The 12,693-nt window shown below is 54.6% G+C and overlaps 7 protein-coding genes across 7 annotated transcripts; 4 read left to right on the top strand and 3 right to left on the bottom strand.

The window, feature by feature from the left end:
* Positions 1 to 89: 89 nt before the first annotated feature.
* On the top strand, positions 90 to 980 carry PUNSTDRAFT_71911 (uncharacterized protein; the record flags this gene model as incomplete). Its single annotated transcript, XM_007386066.1, has 1 exon — positions 90 to 980. The coding sequence occupies one exon, from the start codon at positions 90 to 92 to the stop codon at positions 978 to 980; it is 891 nt and encodes a 296-aa protein (XP_007386128.1).
* Positions 981 to 1,867: 887 nt separating this feature from the next.
* Positions 1,868 to 3,685, top strand: PUNSTDRAFT_145192 (uncharacterized protein; the record flags this gene model as incomplete). The annotated part of the gene is made up of 13 exons (XM_007386351.1): positions 1,868 to 1,981; positions 2,033 to 2,075; positions 2,129 to 2,154; positions 2,208 to 2,349; positions 2,407 to 2,491; positions 2,552 to 2,844; positions 2,901 to 2,949; positions 3,049 to 3,077; positions 3,133 to 3,169; positions 3,226 to 3,333; positions 3,382 to 3,494; positions 3,552 to 3,571; positions 3,624 to 3,685. Exons 1-13 carry the CDS (start codon positions 1,897 to 1,899, stop codon positions 3,683 to 3,685), a joined length of 1,092 nt encoding a protein of 363 aa, XP_007386413.1. The 5' UTR covers positions 1,868 to 1,896.
* An 87-nt stretch (positions 3,686 to 3,772) lies between these two features.
* On the bottom strand, positions 3,773 to 5,906 carry PUNSTDRAFT_121788 (Myo-inositol-1-phosphate synthase). The gene is made up of 4 exons (XM_007386065.1): positions 5,815 to 5,906; positions 5,419 to 5,755; positions 4,245 to 5,364; positions 3,773 to 4,193 (listed from the first exon to the last, which is right to left on the bottom strand). Exons 2-4 carry the CDS (start codon positions 5,679 to 5,681, stop codon positions 3,909 to 3,911), a joined length of 1,668 nt encoding a protein of 555 aa, XP_007386127.1. The 5' UTR covers positions 5,682 to 5,755; positions 5,815 to 5,906; the 3' UTR covers positions 3,773 to 3,908.
* A 157-nt stretch (positions 5,907 to 6,063) lies between these two features.
* PUNSTDRAFT_90354 (uncharacterized protein) lies at positions 6,064 to 7,347 on the bottom strand. Its single transcript, XM_007386064.1, has 4 exons — positions 7,096 to 7,347; positions 6,800 to 7,038; positions 6,672 to 6,740; positions 6,064 to 6,616 (listed from the first exon to the last, which is right to left on the bottom strand). The coding sequence occupies exons 1-4, from the start codon at positions 7,289 to 7,291 to the stop codon at positions 6,185 to 6,187; spliced, it is 936 nt and encodes a 311-aa protein (XP_007386126.1). The 5' UTR covers positions 7,292 to 7,347; the 3' UTR covers positions 6,064 to 6,184.
* Positions 7,348 to 7,432: 85 nt separating this feature from the next.
* On the top strand, positions 7,433 to 8,698 carry PUNSTDRAFT_121786 (uncharacterized protein). Its single transcript, XM_007386063.1, has 5 exons — positions 7,433 to 7,444; positions 7,505 to 7,694; positions 7,766 to 7,909; positions 7,967 to 8,167; positions 8,222 to 8,698. Exons 2-5 carry the CDS (start codon positions 7,527 to 7,529, stop codon positions 8,588 to 8,590), a joined length of 882 nt encoding a protein of 293 aa, XP_007386125.1. The 5' UTR covers positions 7,433 to 7,444; positions 7,505 to 7,526; the 3' UTR covers positions 8,591 to 8,698.
* An 856-nt stretch (positions 8,699 to 9,554) lies between these two features.
* Positions 9,555 to 11,372, top strand: PUNSTDRAFT_72643 (phosphoglycerate mutase-like protein; the record flags this gene model as incomplete). Its single annotated transcript, XM_007386062.1, has 9 exons — positions 9,555 to 9,623; positions 9,678 to 9,728; positions 9,781 to 9,869; positions 9,925 to 10,100; positions 10,162 to 10,346; positions 10,468 to 10,615; positions 10,667 to 10,831; positions 10,891 to 11,060; positions 11,115 to 11,372. 9 exons carry the CDS (start codon positions 9,555 to 9,557, stop codon positions 11,370 to 11,372), a joined length of 1,311 nt encoding a protein of 436 aa, XP_007386124.1.
* Positions 11,373 to 11,559: 187 nt separating this feature from the next.
* Positions 11,560 to 12,615, bottom strand: PUNSTDRAFT_54047 (uncharacterized protein). Its single transcript, XM_007386061.1, has 3 exons — positions 12,341 to 12,615; positions 12,211 to 12,286; positions 11,560 to 12,158 (listed from the first exon to the last, which is right to left on the bottom strand). The coding sequence occupies exons 1-3, from the start codon at positions 12,546 to 12,548 to the stop codon at positions 11,786 to 11,788; spliced, it is 657 nt and encodes a 218-aa protein (XP_007386123.1). The 5' UTR covers positions 12,549 to 12,615; the 3' UTR covers positions 11,560 to 11,785.
* Positions 12,616 to 12,693: the final 78 nt, after the last annotated feature.

Raw genomic sequence — 12,693 nt, 5'->3', positions numbered from 1 at the left:
CTTTTCACGTGCTGGTGCCAATTGAAATTCTGAGATTCAATGTTTCCGCCCATGGAAACCATTTGCGAGCGAAGAGACGGTTCATCGCCATGTCCTCACCAAATCCATTCTCAGCCGTCGTTGAAGCGGCCCATGACGATCCTGCAGAGATACAGAAGGTGTACACCGCACACCGCACTCAAAGGTTTGCGAAACAACGCAGCCTCTTCCTATCCGAGGCTTTCAAGCCCGAGGTCGATACCATTCTCCAACGCACGCTCGACCCGTCCATAGAGCCTGGCTATGTCGATCCCCGACATTCCATCGTCCTCTGGGCGCGCCCCCCTGCCCCCGTCCGCGCGCTGGTGGCCGAAATACAGCGGAAGTTGCTCGTCGCGGCACCACACCTTTGGGCGATGCCCCCGGCCAACCTGCACACGACCGCACTCGAGATGGTGTACTCCGTGACCGAAAAGGAAATTTCCGCAATCATGGCTATCATCGGGCCGGCTATCGGACAGATGACCGACTACACGCTCACGCACCGGACCAGGCTGGCCAAGCCGATGCTCGCATACGACGTGGGCGGAGTCGCACTCACCTTGGTGCCTGCAGCGGGCGAAGGCCGTGAGGAGCGCTCCGAGGATACAGAGGCGGAGGATGATGACGCCTACACGTATCACCACCTCCGCCGCGATCTGTTCGATTTGTGTTGTTCAACTGGACACATCATCACGAGTCGATACGTGGTTCCATCGGCACATATAACGATCGGGCGATTCATCACCGACATCGATTTCGTTCTTTCGAGCGAAGATCGCAAACCAGATACAGTGAAGGTGAAGAGGTGGGTGGATACGGTAGACGAGATCAATGACTGGCTGCAAAGCGAGTACTGGCCCGCAAATAGTGATATCAGAGCTGGGGGAGAATGGATCGTCGGGGAGGGCGTTCCGCTGGAGTTAGGGGCAGGGCGTGTGTGGTATGGTGTAGTACAGTAGAGAATCGAGTACGCGTAGGCGAAGATTTTCATCGCGAGCTCGACAGATGTAAAGAGTTCAGTATGTGTGGGGTAGCAGTAGTACGATACGTAGAACGTGGCGAATTCGAAAGGTCGAGGCGAACGCGCAAACGGGACGACACGGTCAGATGACCTAATTCGTCTAACGCTGCTTGGCCTTGCCCACCATCTGATCGTGCCGTTCCAGACAAAGAACCGAACACTGCTTACGCTCGTCAATGATGAATTACGCCGCACAGAAGTGCACTTCTGCTTCGGCTTCATTGACGCAATGATCCGTCAGAGCAAGCCGTCGTTCTCGTGACTGCCAGTGCCGCCAATTTGCCTCCGCTTTACGACGGTGTCTTTCCCCCCAAACCTAGGTCTTGCACAGACGGCCTGGTCTACGCTTCCTTGTCTACAGTGGATTGATCCCGGAGGTTTCTCCTGACTGATCCTCCTTGTACTTCGTAACCCGTATCGCTTGCTCACGAGTTTCGACGCAGTAGCAGCACACCTTGCACTGTAGAATGGCATGCGCGACAATGGATTGCGTGACTCATGATCAACTCTTCGAGAAGTCTCGCTGCTTGGAATGGATCATCGTTGTCCTGATTTCCCCTACCACTACTTCACTTCAGTGCGTATGCCATATGATGGACGACTCTTTCTGGAACCGGGTCGCCGTTGGATCCTCTGACGCAACGACGGTGCATCCAAGCGGCTGTCGGAATGGTGCCGCGTTCCTGCTGACCATCTTGCGGCAAATCCCCGGTTCGGCGAGGGTCAGCAAGATCGTTGACATTTCTCCGAGTTGATTCCACCCGACATAACGACGCCCTGTTCTACAGCGTCCCTTATAAGGGTCTGAAAGCATGAACTACTCAGCGTTGAACATTTGTTAACAAGGTCTCAAGATGTACCGGAAGCTCGCTCTCGCTGCTGTGCCCGCTTTTGTGGCATTGCCCCACGTTCTCGCCCAGCAGAGCGCATGGGGACAATGTGCCTACCTGCATTTTCTTTTGGCAAGCGTACGCTGAAACAAATTTCAAGGTGACGGAATTGGCTGGTCTGGAGCAACGACTTGTGTTTCGGGGTAAGAAGATGCTGTATATCAGGTAGCTAGCACTGGACACTGACTCGCACAAGTTACGTCTGCACCTACCAGAACGACTGTATGCTTTACTTTGAATCTTCCTCCTTCTTCTTGGGCTGAAAGTGGATCAAGACTACTCGCAGTGCATTCCCGGGGCCGCCAGCTCGAGCAGCAGCACGATGTCGGGTGCTACGTCCAAATCGTCAACTGTCTCATCGACCTCATCCGCTCCGACGTCAACATCCACCACAGCCGTCAATTATTGGTTCAGCTTGTCCGTACCAGGATGATGCCATGACTCCACACCGCATGAATCTTACTCTAATCATAGCGGGGATTCGTACACCCAGACTGGGTTCGTGACAACGGACACTCTTCCTGCGGTTGGAAACCCCCTCGGAAACCCCGATTACCCGGTGAGCACATACGCACGAACACTCCTATATCTTGGCACTGATGATGATGATGATGTCAAGGGTTACACCGCAGTGGGTGGCGAGAATTGGATAGACGTTGCTACCACCGTCTACAACCACTCGACCGTTCTCACTTGGAACTACGCTTATGGCGGCGCGACCATTGACGCATCGCTGGTGGCACCTTACGAACCGACCGTTCTGTCCCTCACTGACCAAGTTAACGAATTCCTTGACGGTGCCGCCAGCAAACCCGCGTCTGCGCCGTGGACCAGCTCCGACGCACTGTTTTCCGTCTGGATCGGAATTAACGATATCGGCAATTCGTACTACCAGAGTGGCAGCCGTAGCGCGTGAGCTTTCGCTGTATTCAACCCACTTTAGGGCTCATTGCGAAAATGGGCGTCAGGTTTGATTCGACGCTGCTGAATGCATACTTTGCCCTGGTTCAGAAACTCGTGAGCCTTTCCTACATACAACCATCCATACGTTCTTGACATTGTACCCTCTGCAGTAGTAAGCCGACCTGATTCATGTATGATACTGGTTGAACATAGCGCAGCGATGTCGGTGCTCGCAACTTTTTGTTGGTATCCGAGATTCTCCTCTTTGATCTGAAGTTGAAGCCCTCGCACCTCTAGGTTCATCAACGTTCCCCCAATCGACCGTTCTCCCCTTGTGCGTTGTTCTTCTTGTTCTGTCTTCGTCGATCTGGCCCTGACCCAACTACACAGATGCTCGCGCAATCGACCGACGCGCAAGCTCTTGAAAAAACTGTGATCGCCGACTTCAACTCGCAGTTGGTGACCTACGTCAATCAGTTCAAGGCCAACAACACCGGGGTACGGGAAAGCCATCTACGTTACACCCAGCGCTTAATAGTTCTTCAGGTCACAACATGGATCTACGATGCCAACACTGCGTTTACCACCATCTTGGACTCGCCCACTACATACGGGTTTGTCGATGCCACATCCTACGGAAACACCGGTGATTTCTGGGGGTGAGCGTACTCCACCTCTTGACTGGTGGTGATTGTGCTGATTCAGTGTTCATCAAGCAACAACTATCACCCATCCAGTGCGTTGCGACTCTCTGAATATACAGACCGAGATCCTAACCTTCACTTTAGGCGCTGCTCAAGTCATGTTCGGCGAGCAGGTCGGGAAGTTGCTCTCGGGTACTGTTTGGTGAAAGCCGGAGATCACTGGAATAACAAAGCAGAATGTACTGTGCTGTCTCGAATCCATCCCTTAGCGCTGAGACACGTCGCAATATCACTTTGAATGTGCACAACACTTTTTCAGATGAGGAAGCTGGGAAATACACCACTCTTTGGCCGGTTGAACGACAGGCGTGCTACGGACTACGCAAGCGAAAAGGGACCGGGACTGTTGAACCCGTGACAGCAGGTCATCTACCAGATCCTGGTCTCCATCAGGAGGTCGCTACTTCCCTCAACACCGATGCAAGCCTTCAGGAACGCTTCCAATGCGTTGCGCTGGCGATTAAGGCTGTTGACGACGTCGGTACCAGGCTTCACAAGGGGCGCCTTCAGCATGTAGGACAGTAACGACAGGACAGAGTAGAGCGGCTTGAATTCGGCGTCGGGTGACGCGGAAAGGTCGCGGTACTTCACGCGCGTGAGCAGCTCCGTCAGGATCGAAAGGTCGAGGATGAGCGGAGTAGCCAGGAGAGAATCCTGGAAGAGCATTCAATACAGTATGCAGGATGGATCGTAAACATCACTCGCCTCGCACTCGTTGAAGATGTTGATGGTCGAGCGACCACCGCAAAAGATCTCCGAATAGTACTCGTCGATCGCGCGCTTGGAGTCGCCGACGGCAGGAACGTACTTGATGACAACAATGTGGTCGGGGTGCTCGCCCTTCTTACCCGCCTTGGCGTCGGCTTCGGTGGGGCGATTGTACAGAAGGTGGTTGGCGTTGACCATGTCGTCCACGACGCTGCTCTTGCTGATCTCCTTGCTCTTGAACTGCGGCTCCGCGGAGAGGTTGTGGCCGTCGTTGTTGCCGAGGTGGTTGTATGAGGCGATGGAAAGCGGCTTGATGCCAGCGTTGACGAGGAATTCGGCGAAAACGGACTTGAGTTTCGTCTGGCCGGACTTGAGGTCGTCGCCGCCGATGAAGCCGCGCTCACGCTCGGCGAGCTCGATGACGCCGGGGACAAAGGTGTTCTGCGGCGCGCCGTTTACAAAGGGCTCACCCTCTAAGATTGAGGCAACGGCGAAGAGCGTAGAGGGCGACACCTCGGAGTGCGAGCTTTTGATGGCCGCGAGCAGGTTGTCCGCTGTATCGTTCACGCCAGGGATGAGGTCACTGTAGCGCTCCGTGTTAGCGGTCCAGAACACCACAACACGGTCGAGCTGGTTGTCTGCCTTGAATTTGCGAATGTCGGCGCGAATATGCTCGAGGTGGGCGTGCTTGTCGGAACCGGGGATAACGTTGTCTGCGCGAGCCTCCTGGTTGGCGGCAATGAAGTCGGGGTAATAGATAGACGGGAGCGGTGCGCTCAGCTCGGCCATGAAAGGAGCGACCTGGCGCTGAAGATCCCAGTCGAGGACCTGAGCGCGGGACATGGCCTTGTCCATCGGGAGCCCGGAGATATCCCAACCACCGAGGACGAGGTCGTTGGGATGAACCATGGGCAAAACGTCGCACACCGGGACGTGGATCTCCTTGCCCGTTGCAGGATCAGTACCGAGCTGCACAGTTGACGCGCGCAGCATGGATCCGATGTAGTTCGGCTGCTGGAGACCACCCTTCGTGTGCCAGGTGATGTTGTGTCGGTTGGCGAGGACGGTAGCGCAGAGCGTAGTGCCGTTGTTCCCGCCCATGCCGACCATCATCAGACTGCGAGGTATAGTGAGCACGCAGGACGCGAAGCAAAGGGGATACGGTGCGTACCCTGTCTTAGCGACCTTCCTAGCCGTTTGGAGCTCGTACGGTTTGGCTGTCGGCTTGACCACGAACTGACCATCGGTAACGGTCACGTCCGCGCCACGATTGAGGAACTTGGATGTGATATAGTCGTCCGAGTACGACGTGTGCTCGGACTGGACGACTATGGGGTACGGACGACGCGCTGCCGTAGGGTGCACAGGCAGGAAGCCGTCCGCGTCGGTAGGGGTAGTGTATCCAGAAGAGTTAGATGCGGTGTTGGGAGCCATGTTGTACGAGATCTTAATGAGCTATAAGGAAGCCGGCGGACGTGTGCTTGGAACCCCGGTGAGGATTATGAGTGCTGCGCATCGCAGCGTCAGTCCATCGACGTCCGCAACGACAAGTGTGTCGACCACGTACCTGCCGAGCTGGTTCGAGTACATGCAAGGTCAAAGTAACCTGACGACTCTGGGGGTTGTGCTGAGGCCTTTAGTAGCTTTCTGAGAGTCGATACGCGTGCGCCTGTACGTGTTAGAAGACAAGAGCGTGTCTGGCTTATTCGAGGGTGTTGGGTATTTTATAGCAGCTAACGCGTGTTCGATCGACAAACTCGAACTCCCGATATCACCGGCCCGCCATCACGATGCACAATTTAGTAGTTTTTACTGATTTTACACGATGATATGGCTAGGTTCGTCGAGAGGACATCCGAATTAGGCACGTTTACAACGCTTTGATATAAACCCGAGGACTTGCGCCCCTGGTCGTGCAGCGTGGATCAACACATGCCCTATTTCTTCTTCTTACTCTTCCCGCCAGACTTTCCTTGAGATGCCGACTGAGTTGGCGGTGCTTCGAGCACCGCGGCACCCTGTGTCGCCCCTCCCCCTCTTTTGCTTCTGTGACGCCCAGTCGTGTATGTTGACCGCTCGCTCTTCTTGAGCCAGCGTTCGGGATCGGGAGGAGGGGTCACCCCAGGGATGACACCCTTGGGCACGCGCTTCGCGCGGGTCTTCCTCGGCGCTGGTGCGGGTGGCGCTGCCGCCGTCGGGTAAGCGGCAGAAGGAGCAGGGCCGACGGTGGGAGGTTGGGCAGTTTCGATCTGGGAAGTCGTAGCTGCGGGCAGCTGGTCCAACACACGCAAGTACCCCGCATTGATGAAATCGAGGTGCTGCTGGGCCGCTTGTAGATTGGTGAGAATATCATCGTGCTCTTCCGTTTGCTATCACCGTTATTCGGTCAGCACGAGCAAGTTTGCGCAACAGATTACCACTTACCGGTTCCGCGCTATCTAGAAGCTGATTGTATAGGTCGAAGGCGGACTGGTAGTTGCCCTGACGGTAGTTCTACAGGGATGGTTGTTATCTAGACCGAATATCGCCTCCCGTGTCAGACAATCGCTCACCAATTGAGCTTCGAGATGTAGAGCGCCTCGATCATCTTCGTCCGATAATTGCTTGAGAGCAGATTCCGCCTCATCTTCGCGCTGTAGACGGTACAACGAGTACGCTCTGCCGAAGTCATGACCGTGCTCCTTGTCGAGGGAATCGACGAGCGTAAGTGCAGCCTCGTATTGTTCAGTGTGCAGAAGCAGGAACAGCTTTGTCTGCAACGCGTCCTTGTCGTCCGCCGCTAGTCGAAGGACTGTCCAAGACCGCAATGAGCAAGGATGTAATGACTATGCTGAATGACGTTTCTCACTCTTATCGCAAGTGCGTATAGCGTTAGGGAAGTGTCCTCCGTCGATCTGAGCGCACAACGAGCCAAAAAGCTTCTTCAATCGTTCCTCCGTGGACAATGGCCGTTTAGCTTTGGGCTTGGAGGTGACGCCAGGTCGCGATTTCTTCTGCCCACTGGCTGCCGGCGGTGCAGCGGCCTTGCTCGGTTTCGGGGGCATCTTACAGCGCTAGCTATCGCGCTACTTCGGTTCACGCAGACGAGGTGACACTCGCGATCCCCAAACGAGACGAGTGAAGTTGGATACGAAGACGCGTTCAGCGACGCTTGCTCTCAGCCACAACTGGTGCCCCACCGTCATGTCAGCGGAAGAGTCAGTATCTCTACCAGGTACCCCTGTCGCAACTCTGACACCCTTGGAACGAACGGACAGGCAGAGCCAGCAGGATGCCCCGATGCAAGACGCGCAGGCTCAGCCTCCGCGCAACCGGCCCAAGCTGGACTTGTCTCTGGCACCGGGAGGGAACAAGGATCGCAAACGCGGTAAAAGCATGTTTGGATTATTACTCGGCACCCTGAACAAGGCAAAGAACGAGGACAAGGAGCGAAACGCCAGCGAAGCGGTGCGTGTCGGTTACCCCCAGTCCTCGTGTCGTTTGGTATGCTAACAGAACGTGGTACCCCATCTGTTTAGGCCAAAAAGCGACAAATGATTGAGCAAAGGTTACAGGCTAAGCTGAAAAAAGAGACTGATTCTGTCAGGAGAGCTGAAGAGGTCAAGAAGGAAAAGAACACTGCGAATCGCAAGGAGGAGGACCTCCAGCTGAAAGATTCCATTGTGCGTTTGTGCATATATGCCCATATTCTACTGCAATATCTTACTTATTCTTCTCAGTACAAACTTCGTCGGACACGACTACCTATACTCGCGAACTTCTTGAGTACATCCGACCGTATACCCGATGATCCGGAGGACCCTCTGGTTACCTCCAATCCGTTGGCGGAACCTCCTCGGACGCATCCTCCCCCATTGTACTACCTCCCAGCCATTCTCACTCCTGTGCAAGAAGCATTCATCAACGCACGGAAATCCCTCGTTCGTCCTATACCAATGTTATCTCTATCTTCGTGTGTACTGATCTATCTCCAGGTCAAAGAAGCCGTGGAAAAGGAATGGGCGACATTCAAGCAAGAGCGCGCCACAGGCATTGAGGAGATACGGCAGCTCCGACAACGAGTGGCTGAGGAGGAGGCTCGCAGGAAGGAAGAGCGTGCGAGTGGCGACGCAGACAAGGATGAGGTGCACGACGAGAAGCCGGAAGGCGACGCGGAAAAGGCGCCGTCCAAGGAGGAGGAGATGTCAGCGACGGATGTACATCCGGAGAACAGCGATTCTGCAGACAAGACCAAGACGCCAGAGGATGGGACCATGGATGTGGATGATGAGGCAGGGAAGGATGAGAACGCGAAGCCGGAGGCGGTCGTGCGTGCGGACGACGAGGAAGCGGTCGAGTATTGACCCTCCCGCTCTCTTTTGTTGCTCCTTGGCGCCTCACTTTTGCGGCGCTGTATAATATTCTATTATCTTCTGGCTGTGCTCTGTTGTTGCATGCTCCGTCTGATATCGCATCCTGCTTGACTGCGTTCCCACGCTGGACCACCTTGTTTTAGTACTTACTCTCGGTGCTCTCTCGGATTGTGTGAACTCTCAAGTTCATTTCCTACTCAGCTAGCTTTTTTGATTGAATGGCATCTCGTATGGCCAAGATCATTGAACGTTCGCGTTAGCTCCGAGCCTCGTCATTTCCCCGCTACTAGCACGAGATCTCGGCGTGCCTGTGGCCGTTCGTGAACCGCCGGTCAGCATACACGCACGCAAAGGCCTGCTTGTGCAAAGGACAGCTGTCGTCCGCTCATGAATCCGGGGAGCACTCAGTGCGAGAAGCGGTGCGTGACTGGAGCATCGATGGTCTAATGAGGCTTGCGCTAACCACGTTGGACTGTCCAGGACTCGATCAGGGTAAAATGTCATTGATCACGACCGTCCTCCATGCCTCTGCCTATGTTTAGGCCCGTCATGCAATTGGGTTTCTTGTTATGGTCAACTGTTTCCGGCTCTCAACATTTCCGGAGGCAGAAGGATGTTCAGATGTGTTCGGGCACTGGCAGATAGTGGAACTGCAGCGATGACATGGAGCATCCGAACATGCGGGGTTAATCAAACTAAGCATCGGTGCGCTAAGATGCGCTTCGCGGCCTTTGAGGCGGAGAACGTGGATCAGACCCTCCTCGTTCTCCAAGTGGCACGAGGATGCAACCCCTTCACGATCAGCTGCCGGCCTTTGCACGCTGCGATATGAACACCATCGCTAGACCACTCTTCCGACGAGAGGTATAAGAAGACGAAGCGATCTGCTCCACTGCTCAACGTCTCCGGGTCGCCTAGTCTACTCATTACACCTCCGCACACTCCTACGAAATTTATGTCTCACCCTCAGGTTCACGGAGTCGTCCTCCTTGTTCGCAATGGAGACCGCACAGAGCTGTATCAGGTGCTTATGACCACTACGTCGCTAGCCGGAACGTCGAGGCTAACATTGCGCTAGGACCCGAACACTTACAAGACCGGTTCTGTAGAGACGACTGCCCTCGGAGAGGTTCGAATCATTGTTTATGATCCCTCTCAACTTCATGGCTGATTAGAATTAGGTTCAATCTCACCTCCTCGGCTCGTACTTGAGGTCCCTGTACTTGGACAGCAACTCTCCCTCTCACATCCGGGGCCTGCGTACCGATCTGTGAGTCAATCTGTTTTCGGGGCAATAGACTGAACTCATGCCAAGAATCTGTCAGTGTCGACACAAAGCAAGTGCATGTTCGTGTCAAAGCTGGCGGCGAGGGCACGGTTGTGTTCGACTCTGCGATCGCTCTTCTCCAAGGCCTGTTCCCGCCCACATCCAACAATAAGATTGTCCTGGCCAACGAGACTGAGGTCATCGCCCCTCTCGGCGGGTATCAATACGTCCCTTGTCAGTCTATGTTTGCCCTTTTCTTTCGCGAATACCGTCTGATCTGTCCCCATAATCATAGTGGAGACCGTGGAGCCTTACAACGACCGTTCGTTGGAGAGCTGGACGGACTGCCCCGCGTTTCAGAAACACATCTCGAAGGTGTATGGATCGGACAAGTTCAAGGATATGGCAAAAGCTGCTGCACCATTCCTCCGCGATGTCAAGGATTTCGTGTACAACACTCCGGTGACGATGGAGAACATGGTGCGTGAAGCTCATCCTTGGCATCCTGATATCACTCACCTTTCCTTTTTCATTACAGTACAACGTCAGTTCTCGGCTCGGTGGAAAATAAGGGTTTTCATTAACGCTCAGTTTGTTTCAGGTTCACGACTTCATCAGCAGCGAGCTGGTCCACAACCGCTCATACGCTCACCGCCTTCCTCCGACGTTCATTGAGCAATCACAACACTGGGCAAATCTGCATGAAGCCGCCGTCTTCACGGACAAGGACATGGCCGGGATTGGACACAGTGTGTTTCGCTCCTTCGATATAATTGTCCGGCGGCGCTGATTTCTCGTAGTCGCCAGCCGCACCATTCTCAGGTCGATCCTCGGCGCATTCGAGCGCATCGTGTATAACGGTGACCCGCTGCAGCTGTACGTTCAGGAGGTCACCTACCAGCCGATCATTTCACTCCTGAGTCAAACCGATGTTCTCGACGAGCACCCTGAGCTGGCCGGCATCCGTACGTTCTCACGCTCGACTCCTTTAACCTGTGCCTGTTTAATGATGTTTGTATTCCAGCGAACTTTGCTAGCGCCATCGCCATCGAACTCCGCAAGGGTGACGAGGGAGACTCTCGGGACTATCTCCGTTTCAAGTTCAAGAATGGCACGTCGCATGACTTCCAGACCGTCAGCGTCTTCGGGAAGGGTGGTGACATCGCTCTGACCGAGTTCATCTACCGCCTCGAGGTCGGGCGCCCGTTCCATACGCATGTTGGGTCTTGTTACTGACGTCGCTTTCAGAACTCCGTCATCAACAACAACGCCGAGTGGAAGAGCGTCTGTGGCGCGAGCAAGTTGGAGACGGTCTATGGGACCAGCACCCAGGCTGGTTTTGTAGGCCTTTCTCTGCTCTTGTTCTTCATCTTTGCCTTCCTGTTCGCTCGCTTCAAGCGTTCGAAGGCGCGTACAGGCTACGTCAAGCTCGGTGAACCGACTGGCTTCGGGCAGGCGCAGTTCGTACGTAATGTTTCATGTCGGCCTTCATGTCGAATACCGTGAAACTGATCTTCATGCAGGCGCAGTTCACCCCGCCGTTTGTGTATCGCGATATCGTTGTTAGTGACGAGAAGGCGAGGTTTACCTAAGAAACATGATCATCTCCGGCCCGTATTCATTCATATCTCTCTGTCGCCACACCTGTACAACGGACTCCGCATTCATTCATTGTATGTAATATTGTGATCCATCTTATCCCCGCGTCTCGAATCGGGGTGTGTACACGCAAAACTCAACAGATAGCTAGCGACTGAGCGATATTAGGCCACATGGGCGCGTCTAAGACTGGAATACAAAGAGGCCATGAAAAGCAGGAAATAGGCATCTGCCTACGGCGGAAGCGCCGTACCGCATATAGATCGTCCGCTAACCCCCATGCTACAAATATGATACAAACGAGTTTCCACGCACACATCTCAGAAGGCAAGGAAACCCGCTGCAACGGCCACTAAAGCCGAACCCACTCCCGCAACTTGACGCCATCCCACAGCAACTTCTAACCTCGAGGCCGAGCTGGCGGAGCTAGTGGCGGATGCCGACCCGCTGCCTGAAGGGACTGTGACCGTGGACGCAGGGAAAGTTGTCATCGAGATCGATACCGAAACGCTTGTGACGGTCGTGGTAGCGAGTGAGACCGATGAGGTCGCAGAGAACGAGGTGAAGGGAAAGCTGAGGGAGACGGAAGAGTTTGCCTGGTCACAGAACTCCTGCGCCAGTGTCTCTGCAACTTGAAGGTCGGCCGCGCACTGGCCAGCGACGCAGTTGAACATGGCTTTCGTGAATTTCTTGCTGTGTACGCAGGGATCAACGATGTACATAAGAAACATATGGGAGAACAAACCTTGTACAGTAGCAATTCACGTCGACTACGCTTGTGCAGGTCGCATTGGACGCGGCAACGGCGAGGCAATTGGATACTAACGTTATGTCAGAACAGTGTCCTATGCGCGCATGATGTGCGGTCGGCTCACCACAGGTGGATACATCGCTCAAAGAAGGGAACTGTGCTGTACTTGTAGTACTAGCAGAGACGCTCACATTGCTGCTCGCGCTGCTGCTACTTGCACTGGTTCCGGTGGGTGCGGTGGTAAGTGTAGACCCAGAATGAGAACTCGACTGGGCTAACGCGCCCGGGAGAACAGCAAGAACAACGAGAGGGAGTGACCAAGAGAAATGCATGGTATAATGTCGACGGCACGTATCCCGGCCGAGCTTTTCGGGATGAGGTCGAGTATGCTGAGACAAACGCCGCCGGAAAGTACGTCCGAGCCTGACAGGTGGCGGTGAGAGCACCGTGTATGTCTCCCACGCGTCGGCGAGAAAC

Source organism: Punctularia strigosozonata (genome assembly GCF_000264995.1).
Source record: "Punctularia strigosozonata HHB-11173 SS5 unplaced genomic scaffold PUNSTscaffold_10, whole genome shotgun sequence".
In the NCBI taxonomy this organism is placed as follows: Eukaryota; Fungi; Basidiomycota; class Agaricomycetes; order Corticiales; family Punctulariaceae; genus Punctularia; species Punctularia strigosozonata.
The sequence above is the reverse complement of the archived record's forward strand: the minus strand, read 5'-3'. Positions and strand labels throughout refer to the sequence as shown.

What these genes read in the sequence shown, in the direction of transcription:
- PUNSTDRAFT_121788 (XM_007386065.1), bottom strand. Translation starts at nt 5,681, where the DNA reads ATGGCTCCCAACACCGCATCTAACTCTTCTGGATACACTACCCCTACC. An exon ending in AGGAAGGTCGCTAAGACAGG is followed by an intron (nt 5,365 to 5,418) that starts GTACGCACCGTA and finishes TATACCTCGCAG; the next exon opens with TCTGATGATGGTCGGCATGG. An exon ending in ACATCTTCAACGAGTGCGAG is followed by an intron (nt 4,194 to 4,244) that starts GCGAGTGATGTT and finishes ATGCTCTTCCAG; the next exon opens with GATTCTCTCCTGGCTACTCC.
- PUNSTDRAFT_90354 (XM_007386064.1), bottom strand. Translation starts at nt 7,291, where the DNA reads ATGCCCCCGAAACCGAGCAAGGCCGCTGCACCGCCGGCAGCCAGTGGG. An exon ending in TATACGCACTTGCGATAAGA is followed by an intron (nt 7,039 to 7,095) that starts GTGAGAAACGTC and finishes GGTCTTGGACAG; the next exon opens with TCCTTCGACTAGCGGCGGAC. An exon ending in TTCTAGATAGCGCGGAACCG is followed by an intron (nt 6,617 to 6,671) that starts GTAAGTGGTAAT and finishes TAACGGTGATAG; the next exon opens with CAAACGGAAGAGCACGATGA.
- PUNSTDRAFT_121786 (XM_007386063.1), top strand. Translation starts at nt 7,527, where the DNA reads ATGCAAGACGCGCAGGCTCAGCCTCCGCGCAACCGGCCCAAGCTGGAC. An exon ending in AGCGAAACGCCAGCGAAGCG is followed by an intron (nt 7,695 to 7,765) that starts GTGCGTGTCGGT and finishes CCATCTGTTTAG; the next exon opens with GCCAAAAAGCGACAAATGAT. An exon ending in TCCAGCTGAAAGATTCCATT is followed by an intron (nt 7,910 to 7,966) that starts GTGCGTTTGTGC and finishes TATTCTTCTCAG; the next exon opens with TACAAACTTCGTCGGACACG.
- PUNSTDRAFT_54047 (XM_007386061.1), bottom strand. Translation starts at nt 12,548, where the DNA reads ATGCATTTCTCTTGGTCACTCCCTCTCGTTGTTCTTGCTGTTCTCCCG. An exon ending in GAGCGATGTATCCACCTGTG is followed by an intron (nt 12,287 to 12,340) that starts GTGAGCCGACCG and finishes ACATAACGTTAG; the next exon opens with TATCCAATTGCCTCGCCGTT. An exon ending in GTGAATTGCTACTGTACAAG is followed by an intron (nt 12,159 to 12,210) that starts GTTTGTTCTCCC and finishes CTGCGTACACAG; the next exon opens with CAAGAAATTCACGAAAGCCA.